The sequence below is a fragment of the Myotis davidii genome, unplaced genomic scaffold, assembly GCF_000327345.1.
Source record: "Myotis davidii unplaced genomic scaffold, ASM32734v1 scaffold123, whole genome shotgun sequence".
NCBI classification, from domain to species: domain Eukaryota; kingdom Metazoa; phylum Chordata; class Mammalia; order Chiroptera; family Vespertilionidae; genus Myotis; species Myotis davidii.
In genome coordinates this window covers 1,558,952-1,574,997 of record NW_006295391.1, presented here as the reverse complement: position 1 = coordinate 1,574,997, position 16,046 = coordinate 1,558,952, and the positions used below count along the sequence as shown (strand labels likewise).

Below are 16,046 nucleotides of genomic sequence, written 5' to 3'. Positions count from 1 at the left end.
GGGGGAGAGATCAACCAAAGGACTTGTATGCATGCATATAAGCCTAACCAATGGACACAGACACCAGGGGAGTGAGGGTATGAGTGGGGGGAGTGGGGGAAACGGGGGGATAAGGACACATATGTAATACCTTAATCAATAAAGAGAGAGAAAAAAGATAAGTTGTCTTTAGTCTACTTTGCATGACAACAAGAGGAAGTCAGAAAAACCCCCACAGATGATGCAGAAGCGAAAGCATGGCTGCAAGAGCACAATCCATGAAAAGGCAGAAGAGGAGGTGCACAGGACTAAGAGGGGTGCACAGTACTGAGGTGCACAGTACTTAGACAGTATCAGTTATTTTATTTTCATAGTAGTATCCACAGTACCATTCTAGCTGACACTGCATCCATAACATAATGATAATATTAGCAACTACAAGTTGTTGAGCACTTAATGTGAATTACATTGTTCTAAACAATTCATAAATATTCTCTTATTTAACCTTTGTGAAATCTCGATTATTTTGGTATAATTATTATTCCCATTTTACATGTGAGGAAACGAAGCTCAGAGAGTTAAAAACTTGCCAAGAGCTTCCAGATAGGTAGGCTGCCTAGATGTACATCTCTCCACATATCTTCTATGAAGAACGGCAAGAAAAACAAATAAACTACACAACAATCATGTGCTCCACATAAGTAGACACCACAGAATGTTCAGACTTCAAAATAACTGTAGGCAAAAAAGAAAAAACATCAAATCCAGTGAGCAATCACTTGTGCTCCTTGCATAAGTCTCCACAGTAAGCAAGAACAGCCTGACAAAAACTGCAAGAAAGAGAGAAGAGGGGCCTAGCGGAACAAAATGGGTTTATAACTACCACCAGAAAAAGTAAGGCCCATGAGTTTGTAGACACTAAAGCAAGACCCAGGCATTGACCACAGGAAAGGAACTTTGATGTACACATGATCTGAAGTGGCTTCATCCAAGTGGCTCTGGAGGAGAAAGGGGCAAAAAGGAAGGGAGTGAAGGACACCCTTTGGCTACTGGGAAGTAAGTTGGAAAAGAAACAAAACAGGAAAACCTAGCATCCTGCAAAACAAAAAGAGCAAAACAAAAATCAGAGGACATATAAACCCTCCCTTGAAAACACACACACACACACACACACACACACACACACACAAAATTAAGTTATTAAGGAACTAGATTTGCTGCAGTGACAGAAGAGATTTCCAATGAATTAAGGATCTCATAAGCCACCCAAAATCCAAAAAATGAACACATGAAAACTAATCAAGTCTACATAAAATCACTAACAAAAAAATCAACACATCTGAGCAAATGAAACCCCCCCAAAAAAAACATAAAATAGAAGAAAACCATTAAGAAAACACTCCAAATTGAATTAAATATATTAAAGAATGGAGTGTTTTCTTAATGGTTTTCTTCTATAAACAAGAACTTGGGTATGTTAAAAATCACTTTGAATCAGATATTCAACATGTACAAAGAAAAATAGGCAAAACATAGTGAAAATTAAAAGAAGGGTAATTAAACTCAGGAAGAAGAGTAAGATAATCATATCAAAAAATAAGGAATAAACACAAGCACCAGAGAAGAGTAAACATAGATGAAAATGTAATAACGGTCATAGAAGAAAAACAAAAAAGACTCAGAAAAATAAAAATAACAAGAAAAAATTTAAAGGGTCAGAGAGGATATAAAAGACAAGTAAAGAAGGAATAATTTATGTAAAACTGGAGTCTCTGAAGAAGTAAAACAAAACAATCAAGCGGAACTAATATTTAAAAATATAACTGTCCAAATTTGTCTAAAATTGTCCAAAAAGTTTACCAGATATCTGGTTGGTAGGTTTGTTTTTCACAGGGATATTGATGTGAACTGAGGGAGGGAGAGAGAGAGGGAGAGCAGGACAGAGGAAGGGAGGGTGCCTTAAAGTGTTTTGTGGATAAACCCAGATTTCTCACTATCAAAGAAGGTAAACATTAAGAACAGATGAAAGTTAGAATAGCATCAGTCAATAAATGCTAAAATCACTGAGTAAAAATATGATGAGAAATAAGACATCTGCATAGTCTTAAAGTATCTCCCCATATGACAAAAGCACAAGACAAAAAAAATGGTAACTTTACAAAGGAGAACCCTGGCAGGCACCCCCTCCCTCACCCAGTGATCAAAGTCAACAGCACCAGTGATACAAAATATACACGTATGTCCCTCCTGATATGATGCATTGGGAAGGACACAATAAATATAACTTCTGTGGTATTTTGGGGGAAAACACACACACATAACCTAAATTTAATCATAAGAAAACTCAGAACATAAAAAGGAAAGAAAAACTAAACCTGTCCTGATTAAAGGAGATATAATAACTACATGTAAAATTTCATCCTGGTTTGGATCCCTGGAACCAGAAAAAGGACATCAGTAGGTAACTGGTGAAATGTGAATAGTCTGTAGATTACATAATATTGTTTTCAGTGTTAATTTCCTGATTTTGATAATTGGGGAATTGGGGGAGGTGCCTGCATGAATTTTTTGTACTATTTTTGGAACTAGTTTGTAAGTTAAAAGTTACTCAAACTAAAAAGTCAATAAAACAAAACTTGCCCAAAACCACAAGTAGATGGCAGAGCTGGGGACAATCTGGCTCCAGAGCCCATGCCATCATGCTCCACCTGACCCCAGGACAACTCAACTGTATTAAAGAGTGTCTCAGGCACCAGAACATTCTGTTCTCAATGTCTTACACATACTAACTCATTATCGTCACCATCTTTTCATGAGGCATAGAGAAGTTAAGAGATATTTCCAATATTATACATCTAGTAAGTAGTAAGACTACAATCTGACCCCCAAGCCCATGATTTCATGTTCATACCTAATATCCTATAAAATAGATGCTAGAAAATGTAACAATAAGAAATCAAGAGATTCTTTAATATTAAAGATATGAGTGTCCAAAATTTTTAAAAATCAATACAGGGTTAGAATTCTAGAATACCTCTCAGAAAATTTAAAAAAAAGAAATCAAGGAATGATAAAAGAGAGAAGAGATAAGCAATACAAAGAATCCACCCTGCTAGTCCAAGATAGGCCTAATAGAATTACCTGGAAAAAGAGAGAAGATATAGAGAAGAATATTATTGAAGAAACAGTATCAAAGGAAATTCCCCACAGCTCAAGAGAAAGAGGAGTAGGCAAACTGACAGGATCTACTAATTCTAACCAGGACCAATGAAAGAAGATCCAGACCTAGACACATCTATCACTGTGAAATTCAAGGTAACAAGGATAAAAAGGAGAGACTAAAAGCTCCCAGAAAAAAGAAAGAAAGAAAAAGAGAAAAAAAGAAAGAACCAAAATTAAAGTAGGTCACCCACAAATTTGTCAAATATAAAGGCACAATGCAAACATTTCAGATATACAAGGGCTCAGAAAAATTTATTTCCCAAGTACTCCCTCATTTTATTTTTAAAGAAATGTGTTGTAATACATTTATATTTATTCCTTCTTCCTCTGTAATGTAAAGATGTACTCAAACAAAATAAGATTTTTAAAAAACCACATACATGTCTATTTAGAAAAGAGTAGCCCAAGTGAGAGAGCAAGGAAGACAAGTCCAAAATTGAGGGCCACGCAGCAAATCAGAGGGCAACCAATTGAAAATGGAGCAAGTAGAAAGGCTGGTAATAAAAGGGCATTCCACACAATAGACAGCGTGATTGAGAGTTTGAAGGGGAAAATGAGGATATGGTAATGATATATTGTGTAAGAACAAAAAGGAAAAAAAAGAAAGGCAATGACAAACTCTAGGAAATGCAGAAAGCTACACAAGTCATAATCCAAATGTGAAACTAGTCCAAATAAGAACAGAAAATCAGTGGGTTTCATGACGACAAACGAAATGGATTGTAAGCAATAAAAATATATATATCATAAAGCTAGTAAATGGTTTTTTCAAAAGGCATAAGATTCAACTACCCTGTCTGTGGTCTAGCCACTCTCTGTCTCACTGCTTCACTAATAAACTCTCCTTCACATTAAACTCTAAAAAAGGCGTAAGATTCTTCTCCCTATTTTTAAAAAAGTATCAGAAACTCAAGGAAAAAAAAAGACTATTTCCAAGTTATAATCCACATAGGAAGTAAACCAAAATAGATTTTGAGCAACTGGTGGCATTCAAGAAAGGATTATCCGTCCGAACATCTCTTTCGAGGAGCATGAAATTGACAAGAAAAAAATTCTATGATGCCTTAATTTAAATTACAGCAGGTCAGTGGGTGGAAAGAAGAGAGGAAAGGCCAATCAGTTAATAGCTGTAGGCTAAAACCCACACAAGACGACTTACATTTCTGAGTGCATATTGAAAATTAGAATTAACATCCTGGTGGCTATTTCCACAATTATTTAAAGAGGACAGCCAGGCACCACCAACCACTAGGTACCTTGGCTTCTTGCCTACATGTGAACTTTACAGACTTGCCTACCACCAACCCAAGAAGAGCAAACACTCTTCCTTATGGTCTACGTACTTATCCCAGAACTAGCACCACTTCACCCTCTCCCACCCCCTTTATCTACAGCCAGTGTAACTTCAACTGACATTTTTCTTCCCCGAATTCATTGTGTGAAACAGCCCCTTCAAACCCAGAATGGTGGTCACACTGTCTTCTCCATCTAGCCCTGCTACAAGTGGTGTAGACTGCTTACCCCTAGCACCTGGTCCTTTTTCTGGCTAGTGTGTGGCTCAAGCTAGACTGTGAACATTTTCATTTAACAGAATCATAACATTGGAAACACAGAGTAGGAAACGGCTTCATAGAGAACAGTATCTCCCTACTGTTATTAATACAAAAGCTGAACGTGGATGTTCAACAATTGGAATCAACCTACCAACAGAGCAAGAAAAATCAACCTACCAACAGAGCAACTAAAAATGTGATCAACCTTGACAGTGTCAAACTAACACTACAGTCAACCCAAGATGGGAGGTAGAAAGGAGACTAGGGAAGAAAAGGTAGGGGATGGGTGAGAAAGGGAAAGGACATGATTACAGCTTTTCATTAGAAGTGCTTTGATCTACAGGTGTTATTTTGAGTGAAATAAGAATTGTAAGGAGGCAAATTACCAGTGGCAAATGCTACAAAGAGGTCAGGTGAAAATGAGCTAGATTTGGCTAGAAGGGGCCATTTCATTAGAATACTGGAATGGAAACCGGAGTGCAGTGGGCTGGGGAACGAAAGGGAAATGAAGACCCACAGAGGACAATTATACCCGGCAGAGCTCTAAGGATGGGAGGGAAGAAGAGAGAGGAAGCTAACAGGAGACACTAAAAGGAAAGGGAAGGTTGCTGTTGCTATTTTATGTATACAGAAAAAAGCTTAAGCCTGCTTTTAATTTGATCAAGGTGGAAAAGTGATGACAGGTGATGAAATACAGAGTACAGAGTACAAATCACCCTTGTCTGGAAGAAAGGCTAGCTATTATTTAGAAATAAGAAAAGAGGTAGGGGTGGATTGGGATGGCAGGCAGGAGGCTGGTGAGACCAGCTAACAGCATGGTCAGAGAGAGCTTCTGTCCCCGAACGAAGTGTATTTTGACCATCTCAGTCCTCTGCAAGTTCATTTAGAGAACAATCAGATAGGAGAAATTTTAAAACATAAAAACTAGGTGAGATTAAAGTTGCAGAGCATGCCACCTAAACCTGAGTGATCAACGTTAATATGTATGTGCCAAAATCAGTACTTTAAATTTGGGGGTAACATCTAATTACACTCCCTGAATTATGAATTATGAGCGCTACACTCAGCACCATAATGCTAGAACTACTTTTTTAACTGTGTTCTTTCTTTCTAATGAACCTAAAACAACAGGTCATTTGGCTACCAAACATTACAAATAGAAGTCGATGTTTATGACAAATTTTAGAAATGTACTTTGAGTAACTAGTACTTTTTGAAATGAATATGCAAATTAGCAGAGAAATTAGCTGGCTTTCTTTTAAACTGCGGATGCCTTAGCAAAATTTACCCATGCTTTTTGCTTTCTTAAAATTTTTGTTAATGACCTTCCAGTCTAAAGTGGTTCTTTGTCCATGTTTTTATGCTGCTGAAAGTGTTGTGTTACTCCATACCAGACCTGCCTTAAGTAATCTGGAGCCTACAGATTTTAATATAATAAAGACATGTGTTTCCTCCAAAGGTTTTATTTTAAATTAAGATATAACTAAAGCCATAATTTTGGGACTGCAAAAATAGGTAACCTTATTAAAAAGAAAAGGACAGCTAAGGGTATTTTGAAGCAGACTGACCGGTTTAAAAAGTTCTGGAAATAAAACTAAATCTGTGGTGATGACAGACACACATGGGTACTGCTAAGGCAGCCCCAGCCGGGGAACACCAGCATGCCAGGGAGAGACGGTGGTGAGCTTCAGGGGAAGTACTTATTGAGCAGTTTCCACTGTTACTGGAACATGATACAATCCGGACTTTAGTGTAACACTGTTCAAACCAGACTGCGGATTGTTTACAATACCCTGGGCAATTTGAAACTTTGTGATTTCAACAGTGGCATCAACTAACTAGAATGTTTTGGGTAATGTGAGCACAGTGATTTAGCACATCCCAAATCACAGTGATGTATGCCTGGCGTCTTAAACAGGCTACCACCACTGACCCCTTTCATCTCACACATAACTGAAATAATGAATTGCAGTCTTGGGACAACTCTATATTAAAAATTACAAAGAAGGTTTTTAAAGTGGAAATAAAACTTCACTTTCATCATCTCATCAACCCACCTTATTCTATTAGCCCACAACCACTGCATTCTGCCTATTCCAGGTTCTGGTAAGCCTTACTCATTGGTCTTACTCTTGCCTTTAGGAGTCTTTTTTAATCACTGCCTGTTTATTTTTTCAGTTGATTTTCTTATTTTTAAATTACAGTTGACATTTTATAATATTAGTTTCAGGTGTATAACACAGTGGTTAGACATCTATATACCTTACAAAGTGTTCCCCCAGATAAGTCTTATACTCACCTGACACCATGTATAATTATTACAATATTATTATGTTCGCTATGCTGTACTTAACATCCCCATGACTATGTTGTAACTGCCAAATTGTACTTCTTAGTCCCTTCACTTTTACCACCCAGCTCCCCAACCCTGCCCACCCATCTGGCAACCATAAGCTTGTTCTCTGTATCTATGAGTTTGTTTTGTTTTGTTTGTTTGTTTTAGATTCCACATATAAGTGAAACCAGACAGTACTTGTCTTTCTCTGTCTGACTTTATTTCCCCTGACCTTTACCTTCTAGGTCCATGTTGTTACAAATAGTAAGAACTTCATTCTTTTTCATGGCTAATATTCCATATACCACATCTTCTTTACCCATTTGTCTTTTGACTGGAACATTTAATGCATTTATATATAAATAAATTATAGATAGGTATGTAGTTACTGCCATTTTATTGTTTTTTATTTTTCATTTTTATTGATTTTAGAGAGAGAGGAAGGGAGAGGGATGGAGACATAGAAACATCGACGAGAGAGAAATATTAATTGGCTGCCTCATATACGACCCTACTGAGGATTAAGCCTGCAACCCGGGCATGTGCTCTGACCAGGAATCAAACCAGGGACCTCTTGGTTCATAGGTCGATGCTCAACACTGAGCCACACCAGCCAGGCTGTTTTAATTGTTTCTGTGGTTCTTCGCTATTCCTCTCTTATTATCTTACACTCTTCTTTTGTATGTTGTTGGCTTTCAGTAGTATTGTGTTTGGATTCCTTGTATATCTCTTGTGGATGTTTGCTTTGTGGTTACCATGTGATTCATATGTACCATGCTATGCTTATAGCAGTCTATTTTAAGTTGATGGTTGTTAAATTCAAATACATTCCATAATCACTACCATTTTTACTTGTCCCATATTTATGTTTTTGTCATTATTTTTTACTTCTTTTGTGTATACTACTAGTATGTTTTGAGTATCCCTTAATTTACTGTTGTAATTACACATTATCTTCCTACATTTTTGACCTTTTAACCTTTGCACTAGCTTTAGTGTTGGTTGATCAATTGCTTTTATTATGTGTGGGCCTTTGTTAGTGAGAATTCTTTTTTCTTTGTGATATTTTCTTATTCATATTTTTTTTCTGCTTCTTAAAAGAACTAGTCAGAAATGACGAATAGAACAACTGAAATGAAGTATACATTAGATGGAATCAACAGCCGATTAGAAGGCGCAGAGGATCAAATCAGATATTTGGAAGGCAAGATAGCAGAAAACATCCAATAAGAAGAAAAGAAAAAAGAGTCCAAAAAAATGAAGATACTTTAAGTGACCTCTGGGACACCATCAAGTGTAACAACATTCAAATCAAAGGGATACCAGAAGGAGAATAGAGACAACAAGAAATTGAAATCTTATTTTTAAAAATAATGACAGAAAACTTCCCTGATTTGGTAAAGGAAATAGACATAGAAGTTCAGGAAGCACAGAGTGTCCCAAACAAGAAACTCAAAGAGGTCCACACCAAGACACACTATAAATAAAATGTCAAAGTTTAAAGACAAAGAGAGAATCCTAAAGGCAGCAAAAAGAAAATACTCTTTGTAATACTTTAAGCAATAAAAAAAAAGAAGAGAAAAGAAAAGCAGTTACCTACAAGGGAGCTCTCAGGAGACTGTCAACTGATTTCTCAGCAGCAACTTTACAGGACAGAAGGGATTGGCACAAAATATTCAAAGTGATGAAAAGCAAGGACCTACAACCAAAATTACTCTTCCCACCAAAACTATCATTTAGAATCAAAGCGCAGATAAACAGCTTCCCAGACAAGAAAAAGCTGAAGGAGTTCATCACCACCAAACCAGTATTACAAGAAATGTTAAATGGGACCTTTAATAATCACTGCCAGTTTGTCATACCTTTTGTGTAGCCTTTGACGCATCTTTCCAGCTAACATTTCTATGCTTTCCTTCTATGTTGATTCACCCATGCTCTGTTTATTATTCTGATTCTCTTTGATCCACATTCTCTCGTCTTGAGCATTTCTGTCTTGTTGAAATCCAGATCTTACTTCTAAGATTAGCTTTCTTTTCTGCTCTCCTAATGAACTTGCTCTGCACTTTTATATATTAACTGCTCGCCTTGTCTCTCTAAAAAATATTTCCCTCTTTAAGAAATACCAATAACATTGGTTTCTTTCAAATCTTTGCTTCTACACTCTTAGAAACATGCTAGTATTACACACAAACTTTTCATTTTCTATTAGATTCTACTTGCTACTTCTTTATGTTAACTCTAGTTCTTGACTGCTTAAATTGTCCTCTGTGATAGTCTGTCCTTTCTCTTCCAACTTTTCTACTTCATAATTCTGATTATTGAGAAATTTACCAAAATTATACTTCCTTTTTCCTACGTTTTCTAATTTATGTATTCACTGTATGACTGACAGAGCTGCAATTACATATAATCACTAATGTTGTCAACTAAAAAGTTCAGAGCACACTATACAAATATAGACTAAATTTTTAAAAAAACTGATTAAATGCTGATTCTGTTTACCAACTTTAAACCTTATAATTCAATGACCCTGCTCAAACTGATCTCAGAAGCATCCATTACTGTCTACAGAGATACAAAATGATATTAGGAGGGGGGGAAAGGCGGGAGGTATAGGTATAATCCATGCACACAGGTTAAATGACACACTGTTCAAGAGTTTTCCCTCATAAAAGTGAACAAGTCTTCTTTAAAGGCTTGGGTTTTGCTTCCAAGTTAATGATTTAGTAGGGACTTTTACAGCTAAAATTCAAAAGTTTAAAACCCAGGTTTGATTTTTCAAAGTAAGTCTTAGGCTATAAACTGAACAATCCCCCAGAATGAATGAAGAGGAAAACTAACACTGAATTTTAGGTTTTAGATGGATCATCCTAACAGACTCCACTTGAATGATAAAACAGGCAAAGGAAGACCCTGTATCAAATCAAGGTGGTGGGAACTGGCACACAGAGGGAATGAGAGCGGGGATTGGGGCAAGGGGAAAAAATCCTATATAATAAAATCCTAGTATGCAAATCGACCTAACGGTGGAACTTCAGGTCGCTATGATGCGCACTGACCACCAGGAGGCAGATGCTCAACACAGGAGCTGCCCCCTAGTGGTCAGTGCGCTAGAAGCCAGGCTCACAGCTGGTGAGTGGAGTGGCGGTGGTGGGAGCCTCTCCCGCCTCCACAGCAATGCTAAGGACCCCTTGGCAGACATCCCCAGAGGGGTCCCGGACTGCGAGAGGGTGCAGGCAGGGCTGAGGGACCTCCCCCCATCCCGGTGCATGAATGTTGTGCACTGGGCCTCTATTATAATTATAAAACCAGAAGATGTCTTTATGAACCAATGATGACATGTGCCGAGATCTGAGAAATCTAATTAACTCAACACTCTGCACCTGAGGGAAAAACAAACCCAAACAAAAATAACTCCAGGGAAGCAACATATTATACCTGAGAAAACAACACACCATCAAAATAGCGATGCAGTCACAAGGTGACACAATCATCCGTCTTTAGGATCAAAACAAAACGAAGGCTTACACACAGAGTAAAAAACTTGAAGTTGGAAAAAGTTATAGTGGCACGATAGGGAAAAAATGCCTGTGTAAGTCATCTTTCTACCAGATGGACTTATTACTGCAAATATTCATGGAGAGAACAAACAGTCAAATCAGTGACGACCCAGAAGACATCTTTCCATTCAGTAGCATTTGGCCTCAATTGCCTCAGGTCTCTTTTCTCCAATAAAGGAAACTGTATTATTTTAAACAGGTAACAATCTAGAATAGAAAGAGGTATTGTAACCTGTCTTTCTAGCCTAAATTTAATTTTCTATTTGTCCTTTAAAACCGTCTTTTCCACTAGCTATGCTACACAGAGGTGAAAGCTTTAAGTCTTAGAAATGATTATCAGTTCACACTGACAGGCTAAAGGAAAGCAGAGTATGCTTCTTATAAGTGAAGGGTGAGGCTCAATACTCAAACGTCATTTTGTCCTCACTACAGACGATACCTGTGTTGTCCTCAGCAGGGACAGGATTTATAAGAAGAGTCAGGGGTTAAAAGGGAAAAGCATACGATTCATAGAGATAAGCTTGAACCAATGCAAATTGTACTAGCTGGAAGGGAGTATTTATAAGACGGATTCTTCCAAGCAATTTTGACACCAAATTGAGTTTTGGTACATCATGTAACACCGTGGTCGGCAACCACGGCCCCACATGCGGCTCTTTGGCCCCTTCAGTGTGGCTCTTCCACAAAATACCACGTGCGGGCGTGCACGTACAGTGCGATTGAAACTTCGAGGCCCATGCGCAGAAATTGGTATTTTGTGGAAGAGCTGGTATTTTGTGGAAGAGCCACACTGAAGGGGCCAAAGAGCCACATGTGGCTGCCGAGCCGCAGTTTGCCAACCACTGATAACAAATACTTGTTCTCCCGAGGATCACAGGCTTGTTCACCAACAGAGACGGCATGGTACACATTTGCTTACAACAGGTAAGCTATCACACCGCTACGTAGAGGAGGCTAAGGCCCCATTTTATGAAAAAACTATGCTTTCTTTCAAAGTAGGAACGTTATACTTTTAGTCAAACAAGCTAATATGTACTTAGTTGTTCACTAAGCCACCTTGATTAACTCTGAAGTGGGCACAGCCCTCAAATGCTCGCCCACTGAATGCCGGATTTTCTTTTCTTCCCTTACCTGATAATGAGCCTGGGCTTGCTGCGCTGAGTTCAAGGTGACATTGCAGAGTTTGCAGTAAAGGGGCTTACACAGATCCTCCAGGGTAGGGTCTTGCTCCCCTGCCTTTGGTAACTCTTCTTCCCCTGCCAGCGGTAAGGAAGCCTCCTGCACAAAAGGCCTCTGCGGTGGATGCTGCAAGGTCCCTGTAGACCTGGCGGCCACTGACATAGGAGGAGAGGATGGGGGCCGCTTAGGCAGAGGCAGCCCGGCGTGTTGCAAGAGGATCATTGGGTAGAAAAGCCCTGGGCATAATCCGATGCGCGCGCGCGGAGAAGTTACGTCTCCAAACCTGAAACAAAAGCAAAAAGCATACTCACTTAAAAACATGACATCTGCACTAGGACACGTAAATGACCACACCACCTGACCCCTTCCTCTACTTCTCTATCCCTTCTCCGGGACTTGGCCTCATCTAGCAGACTTCCCTTCTGTTAGTCCCCACTGACACAATGCTCTTCCACTGAAAACAGGTTTATAGATCTGGCGTGGCTTTGCTTGGCACAGCTCCAACGGCGGTCCCTCTGGCCCTTGAACATTAATAGCACTGCATCCATGACTAATTAAATCTAAAAATCACATGGCTGACATGGACATCAAAGGTCACCTAGTCCACACCCCTTCCCTCAGGCACACTTACACTTAAACACTCTTGATAATCATGCATAGACAAAATTCCACTGGCTAAGAACCTGAGCAAATGTCTACTTTCCATCCAAACTAGTCTTTCATCCAAATTACATATAAAAAAAAATGAAATAAAGAGTCCTTAACACATCTCTAGAACTAGCTAAAATATCAAGGAACTCTAGGAATAACTCGGAGTTACCATGTGACAAAAATAAATAAAAGTGTACCTTCTGGGGGGAAAAGTGTACCTTCTGATCAACTACTAATACTTGAAGAGTTGAGCCAATGATTCCTCGCAGCAGAGGTTGCAGACAGCCTGTAGGGCATGCAGCCACAGATATGCTCTGCTTGGAATATACAGTTTTGTTTTGCTTTCATTTTTTAAATTGAATTGGTCATCAACAAATCAAGATACTCATGGCTTCTCTCTTTTATTTTTCTTTCTTTTTTTTTTTTTTTTTTTTTTTTTTTTTGAGAGGAATGGAGAGGGAGAGAGAAACATGGATGTGAGGGAGGAACATCGGTGGATTGCCACTCAACGGCCCCCAATGAGGATTAAACCCACAACCTGGGTGTGTGCCCTGACTGGGAATCCAACCCACCACCCTACGGTGCACAAGATGACACTCCAATCAACTGTGAGCCACACTGGCTAGGGCAGTGGCTTCTCTTGATAAAAGGACAATTTGGCAACACTTGGCACATGGTCCTACCTGGGCAGCAACAGTACTTAGTGCTGAAAGTGCAGTGTCCCTGGCAGCCACGCCTGCCTTCTCCAGGCCGCCTCAGCCCCGACTCAGCCTGCTGCCTGTACTCATGTTACTTGCCTGCTTCTGCAGGCCCTTGGATTTAGGACCTCACTTCATATAGCCTTAGACTACATTCATGAGTCCCCTCTGAGAATATTTTCTCTCCCTCTATAGGTAAAGTACCTGCACAAAATAATGCATCAAGTAAAGGTGCAATGAAGTAGTGGATCACAATACCACAGCCCCAATATAACTCAGGTTCCCCAGTCTTTCCATTTTCTTTTCCCCTTCTTATTAAATGACTGATAGTCTCTATTCTGTTTCCCTCAGTAAAGGCTCAATATGTTCCAATCCCTCTTCCATTTTATCCATGATTTCTCTTGCCTCCTACCCAGATGGCACCTTCTAATCCTGAGTATCTCAAAATAAACTACAGTATTCACTTTGAGTTTCCATGATTCTAACCCAAATTAAAAATCTCTATTTCAAAATTCACTATTCCTTCCACTCTCTCATTATTATTAAAAATCTCCTTTCTTGGAATATGGCTAATTTAAACTGCTGAAAGTTGCCAGCTGCAATAGAAATATGTACATTTTATGACAATGACAGATCTACGAAAATTAACTAAGTTTCGAAAAGTTAAAAAGTCTCCATTAGCATATTTAATAAGTATGCACATGTGGAAACTGCAATCAAGTAACAACCTTTTACTAAAGTCAGGGTCTTGGAGCAGCAAAAAATAACAATGCAATGGGGAAAGAATGTACTTAAGAGCGAAGTACATAAATTATTAGTCATAGTATTTAACAATATTTCTCATTAATCACAACATTTAAAAAAATAATGTTATTTTATTCTTAAGCAGAAATATACTGTCCATATCTCTGGGAACATAAAGAAACGCAATACAGCCCTTACTGGTTTTGTTCAGTGGATACAGTGTCAGCCCACAGACTGAAGGGTCCCGGGTTCAATTCTGGTTTGTACCTTGGCTGCAAACTCAATCCCCAGCCCCCGCCTGGGTGCCTGCAGGAGGCAATCAATCGATGTCTTTCTGAGATGGGTGTTTCTCTCAGTCTCTCCCCCTCCCTCCCATACTCTCTAAAAATAATCAATGGAAAAATATCCTCGGGTAAGGATTACCAAAAAAAAGAAAAGCAATATAGATTTAGAACACTTAAAAAGTCAGGTTCTCTAGAATCATATTATTCCTCTTAATTAAATCAAGGAAAGACATTCAGAAAGCAAAGATAAGATATATGGGCATTTTTAAAAGGAAAACTAAGGAGACAAAGACCTCATTTTCAGAAAGGTTAACTACCTAATTATAATTCATGATATTAAAAGACTACACATACTACGTGTACAGAGACACGGTAGTACCAAATTGCCACAAACAAGTTGCCAGTTCAGAAGAGAAATGGTGAAGGAGGGTGTCAAAACATCTGGATAAAGGAAATCAGTAAAATAAACAGAAAAGCAAATGCTATAAATTGTTTAGACATGCCTGGACTAGTTTTATGGAAGCTCACTCCCACTTGAGGAAATTTGGGCACAAGTCTCCCCTAGTTGCCTACAGATTTCCATCAAAGGCCCTTCTCAAAGCACAGAAGTACAAGAGACCTGTATCCAGAGCTGATAAAATCTCCCGAATTAAATGCTCACCAAGTATACTAGCAGACTTACCCATTATTGCATTTTATCTTTATAAGGTTTAAGGAATAGCTATTATTTAACCAAAATTATTTCTTGTAATAGTCAACAATCAAAATGATAATGTCAACTTCCAAACAGAATGCATGACAATTACATCAAGTGTTACTACAATGGCAAATGAAAATTAGCATAAAGTATAAATCTAAAAGAAATACAATCAAGCCTTCGGTGAAAGCATGAATGGTGGGTTATAGAGAGACCAAAGCGATGTGACTCAGATCCATTAACCTACTGCATGCGATTGAAAGAAACCAACTTGATGGCTGATGTAAATAAAATATTCCTCAGATCATAAAAGCCATTCAATGTGACGCTTAAGGTGGCATAAATGAAGGATTTATGGTAGTTAATGTCCCGGTTTGGAAGGGGGTATAGGGACAATAAAGAAAATCAAAGCTTCCCGGTGGACCCAGTTTACAGAAGGGGAATGAATGATCATATAATAGTTCTCATGATTGGCCTGGGGCCTACTCTTCACAAACTGTTTCACAGCTAACCACTTTATTGTTTGGAGAAAGCTGCGGAGGCAAGACCACAGTATAAAGGAACAGGTTCCTGGCACCTCCGCAAACTAGGAAAGTCTCTAATTGGGAATTCTGGATACGAGGGAAAGACGGTGAGCATTCTTTGGAGGTCAGCAGAACGCAGCCAGGGCTGGGAGAGAAACAGAAAAATAATCAGCGGAGGCAAGGTACATCCTATTAGGAAGCCTCACAAGAACGCAAGAACCTGGGGGAGAAGAGGCCTTGGTGGACTGGCGGACGCTCGCCAGTCTCGGCAGTGACGGTGCCTCATCCTAGGGCCCCGTGGGCATATTTGAGTCAAAGCTACATATGCCTCAGCATCGCCCACATAGACCTTCCATCCCCACCGTGCATGCAGGCACCCGAGCGCGCACACACGCACCCCGATCCCTTAAGGATGCCATCACGAAAGATGGAATCCCGGTCTCCCACGAGGCGGGGGCCGGCGCGAGAGCCAGGCGGCTGCACGCCCCGCTCGTCCAAACAGAGCACGTGAGAGGCTCAAAAACAACCCGATAAATAAACGCAGCGCACGCCTCTCCCGCGGAGGGCAGGTGGAGAGCCCGCAGCCCGCAGGACCCCGAGTCGCCCGGCTCCCGGGGTCG

The 16,046-nt window shown here is 39.4% G+C and overlaps 1 protein-coding gene across 2 annotated transcripts in view; it reads right to left on the bottom strand.

Moving 5' to 3' along the window:
• Positions 1 to 15,974, bottom strand: part of ZMAT3 (zinc finger, matrin-type 3) — a 37,445-nt gene extending 21,471 nt beyond the window's left edge. Inside the window, exons 1-2 of one of the 2 annotated variants that reach the window (XM_006770028.2) lie at positions 15,824 to 15,974; positions 11,781 to 12,111 (exon numbers count right to left, since the gene is read on the bottom strand). In XM_006770028.2, coding sequence (XP_006770091.1) covers positions 11,781 to 12,050 — 270 coding nt within the window. In that variant the 5' untranslated portion in view covers positions 12,051 to 12,111; positions 15,824 to 15,974. The remainder of the gene's footprint in view (positions 1 to 11,780; positions 12,112 to 15,823) is intronic. The other variant, XM_006770027.2, reaches the window with a different exon arrangement.
• Positions 15,975 to 16,046: the final 72 nt, after the last annotated feature.